The sequence below is a fragment of the Sphaeramia orbicularis genome, chromosome 1 (genome assembly GCF_902148855.1).
Source record: "Sphaeramia orbicularis chromosome 1, fSphaOr1.1, whole genome shotgun sequence".
Lineage (NCBI taxonomy): Eukaryota > Metazoa > Chordata > Actinopteri > Kurtiformes > Apogonidae > Sphaeramia > Sphaeramia orbicularis.
The window spans coordinates 58,931,441-58,956,513 of NC_043957.1; the positions used below are offsets into that span (position 1 = coordinate 58,931,441).

At 42.5% G+C, this 25,073-nt stretch overlaps 1 protein-coding gene across 1 annotated transcript; it reads right to left on the minus strand.

Annotated features, from left to right (window-relative positions):
- Positions 1 to 12,931: 12,931 nt before the first annotated feature.
- On the minus strand, positions 12,932 to 18,175 carry rtn4rl2a (reticulon 4 receptor-like 2 a). Its single transcript, XM_030149559.1, has 4 exons — positions 17,852 to 18,175; positions 16,567 to 16,793; positions 15,812 to 16,045; positions 12,932 to 15,004 (listed from the first exon to the last, which is right to left on the minus strand). The coding sequence occupies exons 1-4, from the start codon at positions 17,907 to 17,909 to the stop codon at positions 14,150 to 14,152; spliced, it is 1,374 nt and encodes a 457-aa protein (XP_030005419.1). The 5' UTR covers positions 17,910 to 18,175; the 3' UTR covers positions 12,932 to 14,149.
- Between the last annotated feature and the right edge of the window lie 6,898 nt (positions 18,176 to 25,073).

Consider the following 25,073-nt stretch of genomic DNA (forward strand, 5'->3'; position numbering starts at 1 on the left):
CACTACAACACATCCGGAAGTGTTTATAATCTGTTCCACTCGTCTGACGATGGATTATTTGAGTATTTTCCACATTGTTATGACTTTTGCTACTTCCTGTTAACCACGGAGGCAGACATGTGTAGCGTTTGTTTACATTTTTCGGTCACCACACTGGTCAGTTACAATCGTGACGACCGACGCACCGTCGATGGAGAAATCGTATTACGCTAAAGCCGAGCTAGTGCCGTAATAAAACAACAATCACAAAAATACTGAAGGAGTATAACGAGAACTTTTTTTTTGATACACTACATACATGCATACATGTAGCCTGATGGAAATTAGGTGATGGGTGTGTGTTAAAATGTTAAAAATGATAAATAGCATAAATACAATAAGTTCATTATTGGAATACATAAGGTTAAAAATTAAAACCATTTCAGTGTGGTTGTATTAAAAAAGGTCATGTCTTTGTGAAAAGGTATGGAATTTGTTGTGAGTTCATGCACTGTATTGGTTTTGTTCTTTGAACACAGTGATGTTAATGCACGGTTCATTTTGTGCACCAGTAAAACATATACCTGTGTCTTGAATTTGAAAAAAATCATATTATATTTTTTAATAAAGAAGGGTTCGGTGAATGCGCATATGAAACTGGTGGGGTTCAGTACCTCCAACAAGGTTAAGAACCACTGAACTACGGTAACACAGAAAGGACAAAACATAAGTTAGTGCCACTTATTCTGACCACTTCAGGGCCCCTTTGGCTTGCTTTGAACAACTGAACATCACATATTAATGGGCTTATTAGTATTAGTACTGATTAGTGGGACTAAGACTCCTGTCTGTCACTCACAAGTGTAAATACACTGGTGGGGACATAAACATGTGTAAAAGTAGTGGTTTTTTACATGGACATTTTCATTTGAAATATCTTCAGATGGTGGGGGTGAGAAGGACACAGTTGTTTGGAAGCACTGACATGTGGAATTATTTTCATCACCAGAGTACTTCCAGTCTGGAATATCACTGAAAGGAAATGCATGCTGTTGATGCGTCCCCCCCCCCCCCAACAACTATGCGATTAATCGCGATTAATCGCAGAAAGCCATGCGATTAATCACGATTAAAAATTTTAATCGCTGCCCACCATTTATATATATATATATATATATATATATATATATATATATATATATATATGTGTGTGTGTGTGTGTGTATATATATATATATATATGAGGGCTGTTCAATAAGTTCATGGCCTCACCCAGAAATACTGGTTGTTATAATACAGGATGTTACATTCTTTCGTGATGGGATAGTGATGCTTGAACATCAATGGACCAAGTGCATTGCTGTAAATGGAGATCATGTTGAAAAATAAAATATAAATTATCAGTCTGTGTTGTTCTGTTCTGGGTGAGGCCATGAACTTATTGAACAGCCCTCGTGTATATATATATATATATATATATATATATATATATGTGTGTGTGTGTGTATATATATATGAACACATACAAGGGAATCATTAGATCTCAGATCGTTCGGTTCCAGTGGATATGTACAGTACAAGCAGATGTGGGAACAACCACCTGGACCCTGTTCTAAGCACTGAGGTGTAGAGGCTACAGTAGACCCTGACTCTGACCCTGACCCTTAACCCTGACCCTGACTCTGACCCTGACTCTGACCCTTAACCCTGACCCAAACCCTGACCCTCTCCTTCTTCCATATTAAATCCTGTTCCATTCTTTAATCCTCTTATTGTTGCACATCCTTTCTTCAGTTGCTGCTGTTTGTGTTTCTTTTCTTCCCGTGTGTTAAACACTCCCATAAACGCTCTAACTGTGTTTTATTTACGAGGATCTGGGATTCTGCTGGAACGTTCCCTGAAACACCTGACCTGGACGTGTATGTCTGACGGATCCTGGGAGGAAACGGTCACAAACGTGCCTTTTGCCAACGCTGACACATGACTTGGAACTGCCAGCAGCAGAAAATGAAACAGGAACAGGAAGGATGTGAGTGTGAACAGAGCTGAGCAGTGAAAATGTGAAAGTGAATCAGTGATGGAACAGTCTCAGATGATAAGCCCTCCTTGAATCCTGATCCATCCACACCCTGCAGAACTCCTCTGCTTCACTGATAGACGCCTCTACGTTTCTCCAGTTGAAAACTTGACAACTTGAGTTTGTCTCTTTTCTATTTCTAGTCGTTGCCCTTCCTTCTGCTCCAGTGTCTCCTCTTAACAGTGGAGGAGGTTTAGTGCCATCTAGTGGTGTGGTTGGAAACTGAGACCCTGGTTCTATCATGACAAGTCCAGCTGTGTGTGTATATTCAGGTAACTGCAGCGTTGGCACAAATACTTTTGAAATACAACACATTCCAGTTAGAGATGACTGATCTACTGGTTTCAAATGTGAACCATCTCAAAGCAGTGGTTTTGTACGGTGGCCCAGAAGTGCAAAAGCCCCCAAAATGATCCACTAGCCCAAAAAATGATCCACTATAAGAAAAAAGACAACAGCCCAAAAAATTTAATTTTTTCTTATAGTGGATAATTTTTTGGGTTATCCTTTTTTTTTTCTTATAGTGGATAATTTTTTGGGTTGTTCTTTTTTTTCTTATAGTGGATAATTTTTTGGGCTGTTCTTTTTTTTCTTATGGTGGATAATTTTTTTGGGCTGTTCTCTTTTTTTCTTATAGTGGATAATTTTTTGGGTTGTTCTTTTTTTTCTTATAGTGGATAATTTTTTGGGTTATCCTTTTTTTTTTCTTATAGTGGATAATTTTTTGGGCTGTTGCACCCCTGGGCCACCACAGTTTTGCCATTTTAATCACTTCATCTCCACATGTGTCTGGTAAAAGTGGTTCTTTTTCTGGACATGTTTAACCAGTGTCTACACGTGGACCATCAAACTGACACAGATGTGAACCGTGCAGGTGGAACCACCACCAGGGTCACATTTGGAACAGTGTTGTTGTTCCAGCAGCGTTACCCATCACCGTCCTCGAACCCTGAGCCTCCACATGATGCGGCTGTGTATTCATGAAGCTCATTCTGAATATTGTATAGTATTTCTATAAACAGATCATTTTAAATCTCTTCCATCGTCATGGGAACGTGTCCATCTGTTGAGTGTGTGCGGTGCATATGGGTGTCTGCCTTAACCCTCTGTGCTCCACACTCTGCTGACGTACACCAGTGTCTGGAAGACGCCTGCCCACTAATTCACAAAATATAGATTTTCTGAGCCCACCTGGTCACAGATATGTCCTGACGTACTCCACTCCTCACAAATACTAAAATACACACCGACACGTCATGAGGGGAACGCACACGCAAGTATTTCTGGAACCACCTGCTTTAGAACATGAGGAGAATGTTTACTGCACATGAACATGAGTGGAGATCCACTGTGTGTGCATGTGGGTGTGTGCATGTGGGTGTGTACATGTGAGTGTGTACATGTGGGTGTGTGCATGTGGGTGTGTGCATGTGGGTGTGTGCATGTGGGTGTGTACATGTGAGTGTGTACATGTGGGTGTGTGCATGTGGGTGTGTGCATGTGAGTGTGTACATGTGGGTGTGTGCATGTGGGTGTGTGCATGTGGGTGTGTGCATGTGGGTGTGTACATGTGAGTGTGTACATGTGGGTGTGTGCATGTGGGTGTGTGCATGTGGGTGTATACATGTAGGTGTGTGCATGTGGGTGTGTACATGTGGGTGTGTGCATGTGGGTGTGTACATGTGGGTGTGTGCATGTGGGTGTGTGTACATGTGGGTGTGTGCATGTGGGTGTGTACATGTAGGTGTGTACATGTGGGTGTGTACATGTGGGTGTGTGCATGTAGGTGTGTGCATGTGGATGTGTACATGTGGGTGTGTACATGTGGGTGTGTGCATGTAGGTGTGTGCATGTGGGTGTGTGCATGTAGGTGTATACATGTGGGTGTGTACATGTGAGTGTGTACATGTGGGTGTGTGCATGTAGGTGTGTACATGTAGGTGTGTGCATGTGGGTGTGTGCATGTAGGTGTATACATGTAGGTGTGTGCATGTGGGTGTGTACATATGAGTGTGTACATGTGGGTGTGTGCATGTAGGTGTATACATGTAGGTGTGTGCATGTGGGTGTGTACATGTGGGTGTGTGCATGTGGGTGTGTGTACATGTGGGTGTGTAGACGTGGGTGTGTACATGTAGATGTGTATATGTAGGTGTGTACATGTGGGTGTGTACATGTAGATGTGTATATGTAGGTGTGTACATGTGGGTGTGTATATATAGGTGTGCACATGTAGGTGTGTACATGTGGGTGCGTACATGTGGGTGTGTACATGTAGGTGTGTGCATGTGGGTGTGTGCATGTAGGTGTATACATGTGAGTGTGTACATGTGGGTGTGTACATGTGGGTGTGTACATGTAGATGTGTATATGTAGGTGTATACATGTGAGTGTGTACATGTGGGTGTGTGCATGTGGGTGTACATGTGCATGGACGGAGCTTGTGTGATGAGATGAAGAACGTCTGTCTCCCAGTGGGACACACCAGTGATGGGCAATGCTGCCAAGGAGTGTGTGTGTGTGTGTGTGTGTGTGTGTACACTTAAGCCGTCCAAATGTTGTCCACAGAAATGTTCCAAGTCTGTGACTCAAACGTCACAGCTCTTCTGTTTCTGTCTTTCTGTCTGTTTCATATTTGAACTCATCAGTCCCATCAGTCCCATCAGTTCCTTCAGTTCCTTCAGTTCCATCCAGTCCAGGCTTCTGCTCCATGTCGGCGTCAGTGACGTTTCTTCTGTTTATAGTCTTTTCATTCTCAGTCTGGGCTCGTCGTCTGCTTGCGTAGATGCTCTCTCTCTCTCTCTCTCTCTCTCTCTCTCTCTCTCTCTCTCTCTCTCTCTCTCTCTCTCTCTCTTGTAAACAGTGTTGGTTTGTGTCTGTGCATTTTGTGGCTTTGGAACAAATTCATAGAACACCTGTGATTCAGCGTGACATTTGAATAAACTGTTGTTGTTAATACTCACAGTTTTTAGATTGGTCTATATTTTCTATATGTGTTCCATTTAACTCAGTCCAGTCTTTCTGCTTCTATCAAACTGATGATTGTTGAACCCTTTCATGCACAGTGGTCACTCCAGTGGACAGTTCTTCTCCAGCTGTTCTCATGTATATTCAAGGCTTTTTTTGTTTTAGTTCCAGATCAGCCAACACAGTGGACGCTTATGCATCATCCCAAACACTGACATTCACACCATTACTGTAACTATGCTGTTCTTGATAAACCTGATCTCCAGTAGCATGTTTTAGTTTAAATCAATTAAAACTCAATCCTTTTTTGGGGAGATATTATCTCTATGATGAACTGAGTAATAACTAGTATTAGAGTATGTTAAAATGTGTGAAAACATCAGATTAGCTGCATGAAAAATGTTTTTATATCATAGTTTTCACAGTATATAATTTTATTATTGTTATTATTGCTATTTTTTGTCATTTTAGCCACTTTAACAAATTTGATTATATTGTTTATATTTTTATCTCTTTATTTTTCTATTGTATTGACACAGACTGTCTTGCACTGCTGTACACACTTCAATTTCCCCCTTGGCGGATCAGTAAAGTATATCTTATCTTATCTTGGCTTGTCTTATCTTATCTTATCTTACTTTCTGATAATGGGCTTTAAATACATGTTCCTTTCCTTCAAAAATTAAATGCATGATGACCAGCTGAGTGGACATTTTTGTAACTCCATGAAAAAAATGTTCATTTAAAAAAAAAAAAACATGCAATTGCATTGGGTTTTTTTCATGCCTAAAGAGGAATAAAATCACTCAAAAAAAAAAAAAATTTGACTAAGGTTCTCATAATTCATGCATGAAAGGGTTAACAGTTTTTTTTAAATGTGAGAAACCATCAGATTAGCAGCATTAAATCTGTTTTTATTTCATAGTTTTCACACAGTATATCAGTGAATACATGTGTCTTTGCTTCTAAAATTAAACGTATGGTGTCCAGCTGAGTGGACAGTTTTGTAACTAAGGTTCAAAAGGGTAAGGTTCATAAAAATAATTCAATCACATTGTGTTTTTTTTTTTCCATGCCTAAAGAAGAATAAAAACACTCAGGAAAAAAAATCTTGATTCAAGTTCTCATAATTCATGCATAAAAGAGTTAAAAAATCAGAAGCTTCTGCATCAGTTAAAGGGTGTTGATTAAATCTAGGTTGGTAGTTTTGTTTTCACCACACCGTTCTTTATTATGGATAAACTGAGTTTTTTTTGTTGTCATTAATCCATAATCCATATTGGGTACGGTTACATGATGTTTTTTAAATCCGATTTATTTTTCCAGAAGAAATTAATCCAGAACTAAAGTACTTTCTCTTCTGTTTCCATGGAAATGTTAAACCTGAATAAAGGTTTACATGAGAAACATTTATTCAGTTCTGGCAGCCCTTCTGTTAGCTTAGCTTAGCCCTTCTGTTAGCTTAGCTTAGCATAGTCACTGCATTTCCATGGTCACATGTAGCCAGTTTTTTAAAGGTGATTTGTCATCTTTTGTCAGTGATTTTGTCAAATCCGATTCTCTCTAATTATTTCTTCAGATCTGCGACTTACTGCACTCATACAATCTGTGGACTGTTGTGTTGACAGAAGTTGGAAAATCTTTTTGTTGAAGGGATGCATGCACTAAATTAGCTTTGCTTTAGCGTTTTAGCTTTGCATTAGTTTTTATTTCCCAGATTTTATTCCTGCAGTAAGTCACATGACCATGATCTGAGCCTCAGTTTGTGATCATATTGACCCCAGCGGACTAAAGGAATGATTAGGAGAACTGAACTGACCCAAATCACTCCTAAAATACTACAGATCACCTCTAAAAGCCTGGCTACGTCTGACCAGAGGAATGAAGCCATTCTGCTAAGCTAGGCTAAGCTAAGCTAACGTTAGGGCTGCAGTTCAAACTGTTTGTCCCACTTGTGGAACTCATTAGTTCAGGACAAATGAATGAATCCAAAGCCAGTGTTGAACTGTTCCTTCAGGGTTTTCCAGGCTGGTAGATCCCATCAGAATATTCCACTGGAACACTTTGGGAAGACTAGACTGCAGTGCAGATTCTTCCACCAGCGCAGAATGTGTGCGTCATCGCCACAGGACAAGACACTGAGCATGTGCAGAATGGAAGGAATAAAGTCCAAACGGAACAAGAAAAGCACTCGGAGAGCACAGACCTCTGCCAATAGAGATCTGCCCCCCCCCCCCCCCCCCTTCATTTTGTTCATTCTTTTCTTCATTTGTGTTCATTTAATTTCTATATTTTCTTCATTTTTGTGCATTTTGTTCATTATTTTCTTCATTTGTGTTCATTCTGATAATATGAGTCCACTCCTCCTTCTGACTGGACCAACCCCCCCGCCCCAGATCTCAACCAAAAATCAATCATTTCTTCCTTGTGCCCGTATCAACATTTCATGAAAATCCGTCCATTACTTTTTGAGTTATCTTGCTAACAAACAAACAAACAAGCACACACGCACACAAAGCAAAGTGATCACAGTACTAGGTAATAAAGGGTTTAGATGTCTGAGGAAGAATTTAGATCGCATTCAAAAGTGGATTAAACCAGTGACTTTAATCGGGTTTAAATTTAATCCCAACTTTTCTTTTTCAACTGGAATAAGGTGTTTACATGAGCATCTGAAATAGGATCGAATCTTTAATCAGTTTAAACCAGGAAGAAAAGTTGTCATGGAAACACACGGAATATCTATTTATTAACATCTGAAGCACTTCCTGTGTCTTTTGGCAGATTTTTTCTACTTAATTCCAGTGGTGAAATAAGGACTTCCAGCTGTATATAATGTCATGACACACAGAAAAGTCTACAAAATGGAATATAACAGGCCTCCAATAGGAATCATTCATGTTTAAACAATGCTTTTATTGTGTTCACTCTCCGTCCTGTCTGTATCTGTCCCCATGTTCTCATTTATGTGTATCTGTTCATTTGCATATCCCTCTTTTTCCACAGAAACACATGAAAGCGCCCGAACCACAGCAGTGTTCTGTGGATCTGATCTACAGTCTTTCATCGTTGGCTTCTGTTCTCATCTGTTTGGAAGGGAACATGTTTGTATTGTGTCCATGCGGTTATGGAAATGGACAAATAAGAGTGGGATGACTTCACAAACAACGATTTTTTTACACAATAAAAAGAGAAATGGAGTCACAGTCACCAAACGGGGGTGGGGGGGTGACACATGGTTAAGTCAATCTATAACTGAGCAAGAATCCATGAATTAGACAAGTCTGTTTGTTCATGTTGAAAACAAAGAAAGAATAGGGGAAAGTGCACGAAGACGAGAAGAAGTGACAGAGGAGTTGAATGAAAGAGGTGACACATCCTGGAAAAAGAGTGAAGACACAAACTACGCAAACTACGTCTGTGCACAAGAAGGTGAGAAAGAGTCTGCATGTGTGTTAGAGAGGGGTGGGGAGGGGGGAGGAGGAGGAGGGGGGAGAAAGAGTCTGCATGTGTGTGTTAGAGAGGGGTGGGGAGGGGGGAGGAGGAGGAGGGGGGAGAAAGAGTCTGCATGTGTGTGTTAGAGAGGGGTGGGGAGGGGGGAGGAGGAGGAGGGGGGAGAAAGAGTCTGCATGTGTGTGAATATGTGTGTGTTAGAGATGGGGAGGGGAGGGGGGAGGAGGAGAAGGAGGAGGTGGAGGTGGAGGGAGGAGAAAGTCTGCATGTGTGTGAATATGTGTGTGTTAGAAAGGGATGGGGAGGGGGGAGGAGGAGGGGAGAGGGAGGAGGTGGAGGTGGAGGGAGGAGAAAGAGTCTGGATGTGTGTGAATGTGTGTTAGAAAGTGATGGGGAGGGGGGAGGAGGGGGGAGGGGGAGAGAGAAGGGGGGAGGAGGAGGGGGAGAAAGAGGAGGGAGAAGAGGGAAGGAGAAGGGGGAGAGAGATGGAGAAGGTGAAGAGAGAGGAGGGGGAGGAGAGGGGAGGGAGAAGGAGGAGAAGGGGGGGGTACTCAGCAGGTGGAACCAAGTTGTGACCAAGTGTTGACGCACAGACAGAACTGAAAGCCCCTCCCAGTCCTGACACCCCCCACCCCCCCACCCCCCCATCTAAAGTGTGTCCTCATTCATATTCATCTATTCAACACACTGGGGGAGGGGGGGGGGTCTCCCTCATGAATCTGATTGGTTCTGGCTGTTGAGTGACATGGTTCCCACCCAGTGGAACCCCCCCAGTTTGTAAACGCCGTCGTGTGTGTTTGTTTTTTCTGCAGCTCAGACCAATAGAAAGAGACGGATGAGTCTGTGATGCAGCTTTTATCCATATATAGACCTGACAACGCACACGTATGAGCTGCATGTCATACGTGTGTGTGTGTGTGTGTGTGTGTGTGTGTGTGTGTGTGTGTGTGTGTGTGTGTGACTTTTGAACAGAGTACAGTCTGACAGACTCACTGTGGATCCAAGTGGAATTTTGCAAAAAAATGTTGAAGCGAGTGAAAATCTGAGAAAGAGTCCCATTTGATCGATGACATTCTTCCCACAGTTGTATTTGTATATTTGTAGATTTGTAGAAGTGGAACGTGCATGAAGTGTCAGTAAAACCTTCCTCTGACCCCTTTGTCTTTAATAAATCCGTTCAGAGTCTAAACCAACAACAATCAAATCAAATCAATGTTAGTATTTAACGTATCCTGCATATAAGCAGAGATCTGATGAACAAACTGTACAGGACCAGAGGGTTAGGGTCCAGGACCAGAGGGTTAGGGTCCAGGACCAGAGGGTTAGGGTCCTGGACCAGAGGGTTAGGGTCCAGGACCAGAGGGTTAGGGTCCTGGACCAGAGGGTTAGGGTCCAGGACCAGAGGGTTAGGGTCCTGGACCAGAGGGTTAGGGTCCAGGACCAGAGGGTTAGGGTCCTGGACCAGAGGGTTAGGGTCCAGGAGCAGAGGGTTAGGGTTAGGGTCCAGGACCAGAGGGTTAGGGTCCAGGACCAGAGGGTTAGGGTCCAGGAGCAGAGGGTTAGGGTCCAGGAGCAGAGGGTTAGGGTCCAGGAGCAGAGGGTTAGGGTTAGGGTCCAGGAGCAGAGGGTTAGGGTTAGGGTCCAGGAGCAGAGGGTTAGGGTCCAGGAGCAGAGGGTTAGGGTCCAGGAGCAGAGGGTTAGGGTTAGGGTCCAGGAGCAGAGGGTTAGGGTCCAGGAGCAGAGGGTTAGGGTCCAGGAGCAGAGGGTTAGGGTCCAGGAGCAGAGGGTTAGGGTCCAGGAGCAGAGGGTTAGGGTTAGGGTCCAGGAGCAGAGGGTTAGGGTCCAGGAGCAGAGGGTTAGGGTCCAGGAGCAGAGGGTTAGGGTAAACCGTATATAAGATGCACTTCAAGACTAAAAACCAGTGCATTCTTCTGTTTCAAGGTTTATATGTTTCTTCCTGACATGTTTTCATTGCCATGACCTTGTAGCCTTTATTATAGTATGAATTCTATAGAATGAATTATTTATTATAGTATGAATTCTATAGAATGAATTATTTATTATAGTATGAATTCTATAGAATGAATTATTTATTATAGTATGAATTCTATAGAATGAATTATTTATTATAGTATGAACTCAACAGAATGAATTCCTTTTTAGTACTAGTGAATATATTTTTTATTGTACCTGATGTTTTCCTTCAGCACACCACTGTGCCATTAACTCAGTTGTTCAGGAAACATTTGAACATGTCATAGTTGTTTTACTGTGTGTCTGTGAATAACAATGAAGGATACACCATTTGTTTTCATCTCCGAGCGTTTTGTTCTTTATTCTGCGAAGTAGTGGCACCGTTGTATAGTTGAGAAAGCTGGACAGCAGCCTGGAGGACTTACACAACGGTAAGTGTGTGTGTGTGTGTGTGTGTGTGTGTGTGTGTGTGTGTGTGTGTGGGTGTGTGTATGTGTGCTTAGATGGCTTTGGGTGTTTGTTGATTGGACAATAACCAAGACATAGAATGAAACGCCCACACTTATCAGTTTAGATAAAACAAGTATGAATTTATTCCTTCTTTATGCTGCATTCGTTCAATAACATCTTCTTTAATCGTAAAAATAAATAACAAAGAAGCTGATCTGTCTTATTATGTTTGATTGATTTTCCTCTGATACAAAACATGAAACATGCACAGTGACAAGTTTTACCAAGGGAGGGGGGGGGGGTTATAAAACTGTCACCTTGGTCATGTGACCATCGCTGTCATGGCCACTGAAGAGGCTCAGTTTGAAAGAAAGAGACTGAACACACAGAACACACTGAATATTCCCTCAGACCAACCACCTTCACAGGGTTAGGGGAGGGTCCCACTCTGAAGGGTTAGGGGAGGGTCCCAGTCTGAAGGGTTAGGGGAGGGTCCCACTCTGAAGGGTTAGGGGAGGGTCCCACTCTGAAGGGTTAGGGGAGGGTCCCACTCTGAAGGGTTAGGGGAGGGTCCCACTCTAGGAAAAAAACCCGTCTAAATGGAACTTAGTTAAAAACAGGTGGATTGTGGTAAAGCCAGCAGAACCTTGTATCTGTGTACATTTTCTGCTTTTCCCTCCCACTCCTTCACTCCTACAACATGTTGGCTTTGGCCTTGACTCCTCCATTGGAAGTAGTGACACCCCCCCCACCCCCACACACTTCATGTCCTCTACAGGAACCGATCTTAAATAAAATAAAACGGAGGGGAAAATGGAATTAAAGTAAGATAATGGGAAAGGTCCGGCACATGACCATGAGCAGCAGCACATATTTATTCCTAGAAAGGAACGTGGTTGTTTGGAAAGAGCCCCAGAGGAACACAGAGCAGGAGGCGGATGGTAAATGACCATATTTGGTGTCTTCCTCTAACACCTTTTATTGCACTGCTTCCATATAATCTGATCAGTCCTTCTGAATTAGCTGTTGTTGGGTGTTTGAGCAGTACTAATTGAATTGTAGTTGTAATTAGCTTCATTTTAGATGAACGCCTGGCTCTCCGTGGGTCTTTTACCCAAACCCTCTGCATCAGAACCACATTGCTCTCTTAACATATTTACAAATCAGCCAATTTGCACCTCGTCTGTTTATCTGGCATCGCTGCGGTGATGAGTCAAGAAAAGTGACAAATCTACTGACGTATTTGCCTTTTGCAGCATTGCCATCTTGTGAATCCATTCATCCTCATTTTGTCCACACACACACACACACACACACACACACACAGACAGATGGCCATCACAGCCAGGGGGCTATTCTGACCAAGCCCCGCCCCCCCTGGCTGTGACATCAGTCCATGTGGCCAGTCCTTTAGTCACGGTTTAATCATGAAGCAGCAGCAATCTGTTGCTTTCATAATTTGATAGATTTTCGATTCTTGTCTCCCCGATTTGCCGTAGTCATGTGACCATCTATTGCTGTGTTTCCACTACGTGGTATCGACTCGACTCGACCTTTTTGTGTTTCCATTACGAAAAAGGGCCTAGAATCTGGTACCTGGTACTAGTTTTTTGGTCTCACCTCTGCTGAGGTTCCAGGACTGAGGACCAGATACTCAAAGGTGACACTGTGTAAACACTGCAGACCTCTGATTGGTCAGAGTCATCTCTGTGACCCGCCCTTTTACAAAAAACAGATGCAGAAGTTGACAGTAAATCTGTCAGTAGGTGAATCCACATGATGACAGTCTGTAAAACTACACCATGGTTTGTCCAAGAGGTTCAGACAGAAAAAATCACCATCAGTTTGACGAGACAACATGCAACAAGCGAGTTTATCAGCAACTCTGAGCAGATGACACGGAAGTGACGCACCGTGTTGCTATGACGACCAGGTACTGTAGTATCCTGTAATGGAAACGGTCTGGAATAGGACCTGGTACCAGAGTCGAGTTGAGCCGGTTCCATGTAGTGGAGACACGGCATTTGTAATGAATGTAGAGCGAATAAAACCCAATCATCCCCCAAAGAAAAGTGCAACAGCAGGTAAATATTCAGAGTGTATTTTATGAAGTTCCTCAAGTCAGCAATCTCAAAATAAATTCTGCAAATATTCTCATAAAGAAAAGTGTAACAGCACAAGTAAGGAAATATTCAGTGTGTCTTTGAGTCAACAATCTCAACACATTATTATCAATATGTCACAGAAAGACATCCAAAAACCAAAATACCGGGCTTCCTCAACAGAAGCATTCATTCCCTGTTTGTCGTAATGACACCGTATGTACACAAAGGGTCGGGTTTGTCTGAGCCGTTAACCACGACTCAGGACTGGGTTTATTCCTGGACTCCTGCAGAATGCTGCTTCTACGGCCAACACAGGCGCTCCTAGTCCTAGTCCTAGTCCTAGTCCTAGTCCTAGTCCTACTGCTCTGCTTCTTATTGCTGTGTGAGTGCTTTCTCCTTCTAACCCTGTTCATCTCTATTGTTGTCGTCCCTTTTCTATTCGCTGTTCTTGCGTCCTTGGACACATGCCTCACACTTTTTCTTCCTACCTCCTGTCGGATCGTACTTCCGACCTCTGTCTGCTTCGCTGTGCGTTGTGCTCTGTCCTGTAGAAACATTAGCCTTCACAGTTTTTCTGGATTTCCAAATGGTAAAAGTGAATGTGCAGGACCAATAGACACTGCTATCGAATTGAACACTCACAAAACAGACATGACCTATTTACATGACACTTTAAGTGGTTACAGTATTGTTATTACTGTGCACTGATTCTAACAGTAACTGTGTTTCTATAGCAGCCAGTTCATTGGATGCACTAATAGCACTAGTAGTTAGCTTGAAGTTGAGGTGAGAAATCTAACAACATCATTCACAATGATGTCAAATCGCGCTAATATTAGCAATGGACTCAGCCCTCATAGCCCTGATTGCAGGGAATAGTGACATCATACAGGTAAGACACAGAAAGCCATACCTGCACAGATTAGTAGAATATGACCTTAGCTGAAGAACTCTTAGCAGCCCTGAAAAGTAGTAAGCCCTGTAGGTGGTAGATTCACAATCTAACCGTCCCCCTATCTCCCTGGCTGAGCCTTGACAATCGGCTTACAGCAGAGCGGGCAAAGGGGGTGTAGAGAGTCTAACAGGGGTCCTCTCAGCCTTTAAAACAGGCCGGAAGGGGGGGGGGGGGTACTAAGAGTGTCATTCAACCAAACAGCAGGTGGACGGAGACCGTGAACACGGAAACAGTTAGGAGCGATAGTACGGAGGGCGAGGAGAACGAGTGAGAGGAGGAAGAGGGAGGCGGGTCAAATTCAGGCGGACATTCGAGCTCAAAGCATCGCAGAGTGACACCTGAGTCCTCGTTGCCGTAGTTTGCCCAGTACTCTTCTGGGTCAAGTTTGGGCAGCGCCAGCTCTTCCTCCCCGAGCTCGTACTTGACGACTGAAGTGGTCGTGGACGGGCCTTTCCCGTACAAACCGGCCTTGATGGTCTCTGATGACTTCTCAAAGACGCCTTTTGTGGACGACTGGGGCTTGTTTTTGTGGAACCACCAACGGGTTTTGGTGCTGAACGTAGTGGTGGTGGAGCCACCGATGGAGCCTGGGTCGGGCAGGGGGCAGAGGGCGAAGTCCATTTCCCGAAGGAAGCGCAGGTCCTGACCGCGGCGGGTGGAAGGGGAGGCGCAAATCACCTCTGATGAAGACACACGGGCCTCGCGGAACCACTCCCACAAGGCCCGGGCCTCGCAGCCGCAGGACCAGGGGTTGGCGTTGAGACGGAGGAACTCGATGCCTTGGGTGTCCCTCAGGGTCTGGCTGGGCAGCTCGGCCAGAGAGTTGTTGAAGAGGAAGAGCATGGTCAGACGACCGAGGTCGCGGAAGGCGCGGCGGTTGACCTGCCGGATGCGGTTGTCGTGGAGGAGCAGGCGGTCCAGGTTGACCAGGCCGCGGAACACGTTCTCTGACAGGGTACGGATGCGGTTTCCATGCAAGAAGAGCTGACTGAGGTTGATGAGGTCTGAGAAGATGTCATCCTGCAGGAAGTGAAGATTATTCTCCTGCAGAGAGAGAGAGAGAGAGAGAGAGAGAGAGGGAGAGAGAGAGAGAAAAGACAAATGTTTAACATGAGGAAAAGTACAATGTTGAATAATATATATATTTAATGTGTTGATATTTTTACTCCAAAACAAAAAGTTTTTATCTAATCAGACCAGAAATTTACTTATCCTCCTCAGACCCAGGGAATGTCAGTAGTACCAGCATTTTTTTTTTTTTTTTTTTTTTATTAAATCAGCGCCTATATTGGAAACATCATGATGCAACAGTTTTTTCAGATGCAGTTTTTAAAATTTTTATGGAAAGTCCTTTGTGGTGGACAGTTTTCTTTTCTTTCTATTTTTTTGTATAAAGCTGTGAAACTCTTGTGCACAAATGTGGACAGTGGCTCTGAGGAGGTTAATGGATTTAGAGACACAATGTCTCTGAGGAAAATCAATCTTTTAAATTGTTTGACATTTGTTAATTTCATGTATTCTACCCAATTTGTCTGCAACAGAGGTGACAGATTTTTCTGCGACTACATTGTTTTTCATATTAAAAGTTTTAAATGTTACAGGTTTAAGCTCAGCAAATACTAGAAAAGTTCAATTTAAAGTGTGTTCTATGAAATACAAAAGTTTCATGAAAAAAATAAAATAAAATAAAAACCCTCCCAGTTTGTGTTTTCTGTCTCCATGTGAAATGAGCCACGTATGTGTCACTAGTGAAGACATGTCTGATGACGCTTGTATGTTGATGTGGGTGCAGGAGGATGAGCGGTCTGTCAGTTCTCTGCAGACACTTCTGTGACTCTCCGGCGCCCCTACCTGCAGGTAGAGGAACTGCAGGCTGTACAGTTTGTGGAAGATGTCGTGGGGCAGAGCGGTGAGCCGGCAGCGGTGCATGTGGAGGCTCTGGAGTTTCTCTAGGCCGCGGAACGCCCCCCCCTCCAGCCTGTGGAGGCTGGGGTTGTCCCCCAGGTCCAACTCCTCCAAGTCCCGAAGCTCACTGAAGGCCCCGGCTTCGATCCACGTGATGTTATTAGAGAACAGCCACAGAACCTGCACATGGACAGGGCACATTTTCACACATTAGCCTTTTAGACTCAGTGTGTTGGGCTGAATTCTACTCCCTGCTGAAAACTGCTCCCCCTGCCTAAGTCAGCCATGAAGAGGACAACATGCACCAAATCCAGCCTGTCACTGTTTGCTCAGAAACGCTCCCTGCTCACCCTGGCTCATTATTTTTTCTCCTTTCTGACTGTAGGGTATGAAATTAATTGTGAATTATTCAACCTCTTAACACCATCATAGCCCTGTAACAAGTGATTAATAATATTGTGAGATATTGCAGTTATGTTTTTTTTTTATCTGTTTAATGTCAAATTATAAGGTATATAAAACTTTTTAAAGTTAAATCTTTGATACACAACACACAAAATATAAATTACACAGATACTGCAGAACATTACATGATGTGGATGCAGTTTTCCACAGGGAGCAGAATTCTGCCAAACACATGCACACATTTTCTCCTTCAATTCCGTTTTTTTTTTTTTTTTTTTTTCTCCAGTCGTTCTTACCTGAGTTCCAAAGCCGAAAGAGCCAACTCTAAGCTCCGTGATCCGGTTGTTCTGGAGGAACACGCGCTGGGAATCGTAGGGCACTCCGACCGGAACGGCGGTGAAGTTCTGCGCCTGGCAGCTCACAGTCATGGGGGTGGGGTAGCACACGCACAGGTGCGGGCATGACGTCACCGGACTGGGTTTACCCAGGACCAGCCACACCACCAGCCAGAGGGAGAGACCACCTGCACCAGAGCAGAGAGGGGGTAAGAGGAGGTGAACTGAGCCCCCCAGACCTGCACCAGTACTGGGGTCTGGAGCCCAGTGTGTGCATGCGCTCTAACTACAGTTCATCCATGTGAAATGACGCACGAAGATACGAGCGTCTCTGTTAGACAGATAGATGATGGAGGGATAGATGAATATAAATGATGAATATAAGCAACAAAACAAGTAAAACATGAACAAAATAAGGAACAAAATGCACAAAAATGTAAAAAAAAAAAAAAAAAAAAAATCTAAGAAGAATTAACAAAAATGAGATAAAATTAATAAAAACTGAGCAAACTGGGCAAGAAAATGAACAAAAATGAACATAACTAGTACAATGAACAAATAGAACAAAATAATGAATCGATAGATAGATAGATAGATAGATAGATAGATAGATAGATAGATAGATAGATAGATAGATAGATAGATAGATAGATAGATAGATAGAAGCAACAAAACAAGTAAAACGTGAACAAATCAAGGAACAAAATGAAAAAAAATGCACAAAAAAAAAAATCTAAGAAAAATGAACAAAAATGAGATAACATTCATAAAAACTAACCAAAATGGGCAAGAAAATGAACAAAAATGAACATAAATTACTTTATTCATGCTCTAGGTGAAATTCAGAATATAAAGTGCAGTCACCTCCACACACACAGCCACACCACATCAACACTCAGTTTATAAATAACTGTAGAGTATAAGCAGCTGTCAGTAACTTAGGTTAAAAAAGAAAAACGCATTCAGAGTTTAAATCCAAGCATTTACGCACAGCACTGAAAACACATGGACCCTCCAAAACACAGCAGCTGCTTCTGTCAGACCCCAGACATGGGAGTATAATCTGATCCACATCCTGCAACAGCCTTTTCAATATGTGGATATAAAAACTGTCTGAAGAACAGAACATCTACCATGCTTCCATGCGTCCTGTCCTCAGCTCAGTGTAAATAAAACCACTTCACTCAAAGTTAAAAGACACTTAAAATCAGACAGCACTCTATGGTCCGGGAAAAAATAAACTTACTTTTGCAGTTGCGCATGATGGAGCATCGTCGGCTCCGAAAATTCGTAGAGGTTTCCATCGTGAACCAAAAGCCCAAAGCGAGTTAGCCTTTTAGACCGGATTAAAGCCTGCTATCTGCGCTGATGCTCTGGTTCCAGAGTCCGGAGCCACTGAGAGTGTGCCGGTGGACGGGACCCACGGAGCTTTTATACTCCAGCATTCCGTTATTGCCTACGGTAGTGGGCACCGTGGAATCTCCTACGTCACCGATCCGGGGTCATGATTGAGTGAGGGCGGCGAGAAAACGGAAAGGGGAGGGGCCGACCGTTGGGGATTCTCTTGGAGTAGCTGGTTACGCGCGTAAAAGGCTGGATGGAGATGGAGATGGAGACGTGCGTTCCGACTGTGAGAGGAGGAGACTGAGCGCGACGCATGAGGAGGGGGGGGCGGAGAAGCGAAGGCACGGTGCCCGGTAATGATGACGGGGCTTGGTGGTGGAGGAGCGGAGGACGGGGACGGGTAGGAGAGGAGAAGACGCGCGCACTGCTCGTTTCCTGGCTCGCGCTCTCAGACACCGTTATGGTCCGCTTCCGGCGCGCGACAGCCAGACAGAGAAGATGCAAAACACTTGGATGTTTGTGTGAAAGAAAGAAGGATGCCCCCGAATTATGATTCAGCCACGAGAGACACAGCAGAGCCAGCAGAGGGATGGGGAAAGCTGCACATTAGTGGTGGACGGTGGATGCGTGCGCACCAGGCCGGCTGTTTGGTCCTAATTATAGAGCCTGACTTAATTAGTCTGATGATGAAGACATGAATGACATGAGTGGATGGACAGTGTGTTTGACTATTTAAGGGGATTTGGAGGTGCATGGATGAAGCAGGACTCCTCTGTGTTCACGGGCCTTTTTTTAACCCTTTCATGCACAGTGGTCACTCCAGTGGTCACTCCAGTGGTCAGTTCTTCTCCAGCTGTTCTCTTGTATATTCATGGGTTTTATTGTTTAGTTCCATTTCAGCCAACACAGTGGACATTTATGCACCATCCCATAATAATCCACTGACACTCAGACCATTACTGTAACTGTACTGTTCTTTTATCTAAATCAGTTGCTAACTGTTATTAGACTGTAATTTACAGAGTTTATTTATTTGTTTGTTTGTTTTTTGCATATTATCTGAGTGAGTAATAACTAGTATTATAATATGTTCAAATGTGAGAAAACATCAGATTAGCAGCATTAACCTCCTGAGACCCAGGAAAGTGAAAACAGCTTTAGCTTTTTTCCACAAAACAATTGTCTTGATTGGAAACTGCATAATGCAACAGTTTGTTTTTTTTTTTGTTTTTGTTTTGGTTTGTTTTTTCAAATTTATTTATTTATTTATGGAATGTCATTTGCAATGGACAGCATTTTTTCAGCGAAACTGTCACACTGTTGTCCCCTACAGAGGACACAAATGCATTGCTGGGTCTCAGGAGGATAAAACTGTTTTTATGTCATAGTTTTCACACAGTATGTCAGTAAATGCATGTTTCTTTACTTCAAAAATTAAACGCATGGTGTTCAGAGTGGACATTTTTGTAGTGCCATGAAAAATACATTCATAAAAAAAAATCAATCACATTGCTTTTTTAATGCCTAAAGAGGAATAAAAACACTCAGGAAAAAAAAATCTTGATTAAGGTTCTCATAATTCAGGCATGAAAGGGTTAATTGCACACTTACATATGATTAACTGGGTTCCTCCTTTTGGGGAAAGGGCTCCAGGATGAACCCCACCTTCACCCATTGGTAACTGGGGTAGGCTCCAGCCCCCCCACCCCCCACCCTCGTTGCCCTAGAGAGGATAAAGCAGGTTCAGAAGATGAACGAATGAATGAGTTTGAGGAAATGGCTTTGGAACAGAGCCAGTGAACAGAAGACAGATGAGCCCTGAGGCAGATGTCTAACTTTACACTGTAAAAAAAAACTGTCATTTAACAGAATTTTCACTGTTTATTTCACAGATTTTTCCTGTATTTTTAAGATACAGGAAAATATCAATGAAATGACAAAAACAGACTGTGATTTTACATGTCAAATGGAAAATAACATGAATAAACTGTAACTGTGAATAACCATAAAATTTAAATTTTTTAAAAGAATTTTGGTCTTTTTTCACAGAAACATACAGTTAAAATACATTCGCAAATGTTCCGTAATTTCACAAATATTTTTTTCTCCTTATGAGATTAAACTGTTAATTTAAAGTTTAATACTGTAAAAAACACAACACACACACACAAAAAAAGATAAAATTACTGACAATTAACTGTAACAGAAGTATAGTTCTGTCAGTTGAACCAGACTTGTTTGTTAATTGACAAATATCTTGTGTAATTACAGGAGGTTTCACAACAAAAATGTTGAATAAATGTATTTTTGTGAATGTATAACATGTATAAGCACTGATAAACTGTCCAAATACAGTTTTTATCAGTGGATTGGACAACTGAGTCTCATTGAAAATTATATATATATATATATATATATATATTTATAGGGAATTGGATTGTTTTAATACAAGTAAATATTCTTTATTAAACGTTAAAAAGTAAAAAAAAAAAAAAAAAAAAAAAAAAATTCAAAATCTCATGTAAAGTTAGGGCAAAAAACTGTATTTTAGTTATGGAAAATTACCGTATTTTTATGATGGTTATTTTCCGTTGTTTTACAGTATTTTTTCGGCACCCCTGCTGCTGGAATATTACTGTTTTTTTAGTTTAGTTTTTTTTTTTTTTTTTTTTGCAGTGTAACCCCAAACCCTGAGGACAGATGTCTTCTATAGAGGGTCTGCACATCTGTCCCCCCCCCCCCCCAGGCCACGCCCCTCTCAGTCAGACTGAGTGTCTTAAACCAACCTGTTCAACATGACGAGTATAGCAGGAAACACAGCCAGAGCAAAGGACCATGGGAAATCTGAAATTAAATGAAGGACAGTTGGACTGGACATGGATCTGTACGAGCTACCAAAGAACAAGTGGTCCATGAACACTGACATGTGGACACACATGGAGGATCCAGACCTGATCCAGGGGGGAGGGGGTCAGTGCTATTTGGACCTGAAACTAATATACATGGTTTCATCAGGACTGACAACCAGGGTCCAAAACTAGGACCAGAACCAGCTGATCCAAAGGGTCCAAAACTAGAGCCCAGAACCAGCTGATCCAAAGGCTCCAAAACTAGGGCCCAGAACCAGCTGATCCAAAGGGTCTAAAACTAGGGCCCAGAACCAGCTGATCCAAAGGCTCCAAAACTAGGGCCCAGAACCAGCTGATCCAGAGGGTCTATAACTAGGGCCCAGAACCAGCTGATCCAAAGGGTCTATAACTAGGGCCCAGAACCAGCTGATCCAAAGGCTCCAAAACTAGGGCCCAGAACCAGCTGATCCAAAGGCTCCAAAACTAGGGCCCAGAACCAGCTGATCCAAAGGTCATTTCCAGTCCAGCGTGGACTGACCCCAGTGAATATATGCATGATCTACTGGGACTGAGCAGATTTACTGAGTCTAGTTCAGATCCAGTCCTTTATCCAACACAGATACTACTGCTGTGGACCAGCAGGGCACCACTGCATTCTGGGAAATTAGCAGATTTACACCACCTGGTTTAAATTAACCCATTATTCTGATCATATTATGGCTTTATTGTCAGAATATGACGACTTTAATCTCATAAACAAATGACATTTTTGTTAAATTATGAGGTTTTTTTTATAACTACGACTTTATTCTCATAAAATTACATGTTTTATCTCCATATTTTCTGACTTTCTTCTGGTAGTGCCCAGTGTTTTTCTTTTCTTCTGTGGTCCTAATACTCCGTCGTAGCTTTATTCTCCAGTTCCTCCGTATTTGTAAAACTAGGTTGGCCTCAGTTTCAGTTAGTTTACTAATCATGTAGGAGCACAAGTGTTGGGCAACTTACTTTAAATTAGTAATTTAGTTACAGTTACTAGTTACTTCTTTGAAAAGTAACTCAGTTACATTAAGTTACTCATTACTTCCAAGGTAACTAGTTACTAGGGAAAGTTACTTCATCTTTTTTTTTTTTTTAACTCTAAATTCTCTTATTTATGTGTTGCCTCCCTAGCTGGATACCCAGGGAGGCGTCCAGTCCTCCAGCTCTCAAAATGTGAGTCTGATCCTTCCACAAGTGCAGTGCGCCACCTAAAGACCTGAACATGCACTGGCAGTGCAGTAGTGTTAGTGCAAATGAATGAATATAAATGAAAAAGGATCATGTCTGTTGTCCTCTCATTTATTTTATCCTTCTGTTTTGGTTTATTTCTCCTGTTTCCGACCCTCTACACATGCACACACATTATTTTGGGGTTGATGTGGCACAGTGCTCGATAAAACAACTGTAAAATGTGATCACTGTACCCAGTATCATTATCACTACGATGACGCAGTGGATCAACAAAACACAACAGAAGTATGTTGAAACTTTGATAGGTATATTTATTGTAGTCGTTGAAACAGGTAGAAAGTTTCCTTTTAGCAGTGCAAACATTAAACTGTGCCTCAGACTATTTAGCAGCTGGAGGAATCAATAATAGTGCAAAACTGATTCTGTAGATTTTGTCCAACATAAACACAGCAAGGTTTATCTGTTCTTTGTAACCTTCACTCAAAGCAGCTGAACACCAACTGGAGACCTCATCTTAAGTAATGACGAGCAAGTGGAGCTAGCATCACCTGCGTTACCTTCAGGGTCTTTTTCAACTAGTTTGGTAGGTACATGTTGTTTCTGAAGATGTTTCACTAGCAGTTCCAATCTGATGATTAGAACTGCTACTCACTGATGTGGATCCACACAGATTACAACTCACCACAATATTCCTCGTCTTTTACCGACAGAAAGGAAAAATAACGTGCATATTTCCATGAGAGAAATCCCACGCCTGGACTTTCATCGACTGCTGCTGTGGTTGTTTTCATTCCTTCACTTGCATGTCGCTGTGTCACGTGCGCTTCACGTCCACCACAGAAACTATACAGGGTGGGGAAGCAAAATTTACAATGAACATTTAGTTGTTTTTTCTCAGCAGACACTACGTCAGTTGTTTTGAACCCAAACATATACTGATGTCATAATCATACCTAACACTATTATCCATACCTTTTCAGAAACTTTTGCCCATATGAGTAATCAGGAAAGCAAACGTCAAAGAGTGTGTGATTTGCTGAATGCACTCGTCACACCAAAGGAGATTTCAGAAATAGTTGGAGTGTCCATAAAGACTGTTTATAATGGAAAGAAGAGAATGACTATGAGCAAAACTATTACCAGAAAGTCTGGAAGATACTATTAAAGAAGAATGGGAGAAGTTGTCACCCCAATATTTGAGGAACACTTGCGCAAGTTTCAGGAAGCGTGTGAAGGCAGTTATTGAGAAAGAAGGAGGACACATAGAATAAAAACATTTTCTATTATGGACATTTTCTTGTGGCAAATAAATTCTCATGACTTTCAATAAACTAATTGGTCATACACTGTCTTTCAATATCTGCCTCAAAATATTGGACATTTTGCTTCCCCACCCTGTAGTCCTGAGTTCTGGACGCCAAGTAACGACTAATGAGCCTGTTTAAATCGCAGTAATGATGAACGCACTCCTGATTTTGACAAACTAATTAGTTACAGCGCTCGTTACCACAAAATTAACATAGTTACTGTAATGTTTTACTTAATAACACGTTAGTTCCAACACTGAAGAGCACAAGGTTCACAATCACAAAATGAAGACAAAAACCAGGAAAGATCTGATAGTAGTGATAATAGATAGATAGATAATAGTAGTGCCCAGTGTTTTTCTTTTCTTCTGTGGTCCTAATACTCCATCGTAGCTTTATTCTCCAGTTCCTCCTTATTTGTAAAACTAGGTTGGCCTCAGTTTCAGTTAGTTTACTAATCATGTAGGAGCACAAGGTTCACAATCACAAAATGAGACAAAAACCAGGAAAGATCTGATCATGAAACCAAGAGCTGCACTAAGAAGGACCGTTAGCCAAAACAATGGGTCATTTCAGGTCTGATTGGACCCAAAAATACAGCATCAGTGAATGTTAGCTGACACCAAACAGGATCCACAGATCTAGGTTTGGTTTCCTGGATTTGTGGATCCATCTCCTTCTCTTTTCTTTGTCTTTGGGTGTCTGTAAAACGATAGCTCCCACTGCTTTAAGAACCTGAAAATACAATCAACAAACAACAGCTCTGCCCCATTTTTATTCAATATTGTTCTTCAGTTTAGACAGGATTGAAGCCAGCGCTGTCACTCATCTCCCTCTTTCTGCCACTCAGTGGGCGGAGCCACAGTGACTTCCGCTAGCGCTGACGTCACCTGCGGACCCTCTGTCCAGGACACTAGCCCTGAGGACAGATGTCTTCTACACTGGACACTCCCAGTCTGTTTTTGTGTGTGTCTGTCTCTGCTTGTGTCGGACCGTCGGCTCTGACCCACAGACACAGCATCAGTGCGTTAAACATCTACAAATATCCAGTCCCATTTGTGTCCAAACACTGGTGTTCTGTAGGTTTGTGTTCCGGTGGATCACACAGCACAGCCTTGGTGATGTCAGGCTGCAGTAAACACAGCTCCTGCATTGTTGTCGGATGCTTTTCACTGCAGTGCATCATGGGAACCTGCTGTATATTTTTGTATCAGTATGCTGGTCATGGACAGTTTGAGGCTTTCTGAGCACTGGTACTTTTGCCTTGTGTTTTTTTTTTATTTCATGGTATCTTTCTGCAGGAAATGGCACTAAAGCTGAGGAATGAAGGCGTTTCAGAGCCAGGATGGAAGAAACTCCTGCCCATGTGCCTCCCACATACAGACATCAGGAGATGACAGGATTTACTCCAGTCATCCAATGAGACTGGAGGAGATGATGGTTGAACAGTGACACCTGCACAGACCCACACTGAACAACTAATACTGAGGAGTTTATGACTGCATTCATTCAGTTCAGTTAAAACATGCAGAACTGGAGGAAACCCACCTGGAAAATACTGACTGGGTTTGTGTGTTTGTTTGTTTGTTTCGAATATAACATTAAAACCAAACCACTAAAAGATTTGCATAAAAAGAAAGGAAAACATCTGAAAAGGAGCAGGATGAAGTTTAATTTATAACCCCCCCCCATACCCCCATCCTAAACTCCTCTGTCAGATCCCACATGTGACTCTAAA

What these genes read in the sequence shown, in the direction of transcription:
- rtn4rl2a (XM_030149559.1), bottom strand. Translation starts at nt 17,909, where the DNA reads ATGGAAACCTCTACGAATTTTCGGAGCCGACGATGCTCCATCATGCGC. An exon ending in CATCATGCGCAACTGCAAAA is followed by an intron (nt 16,794 to 17,851) that starts GTAAGTTTATTT and finishes GCTCTGGTGCAG; the next exon opens with GTGGTCTCTCCCTCTGGCTG. An exon ending in CTTTCGGCTTTGGAACTCAG is followed by an intron (nt 16,046 to 16,566) that starts GTAAGAACGACT and finishes GTCCATGTGCAG; the next exon opens with GTTCTGTGGCTGTTCTCTAA.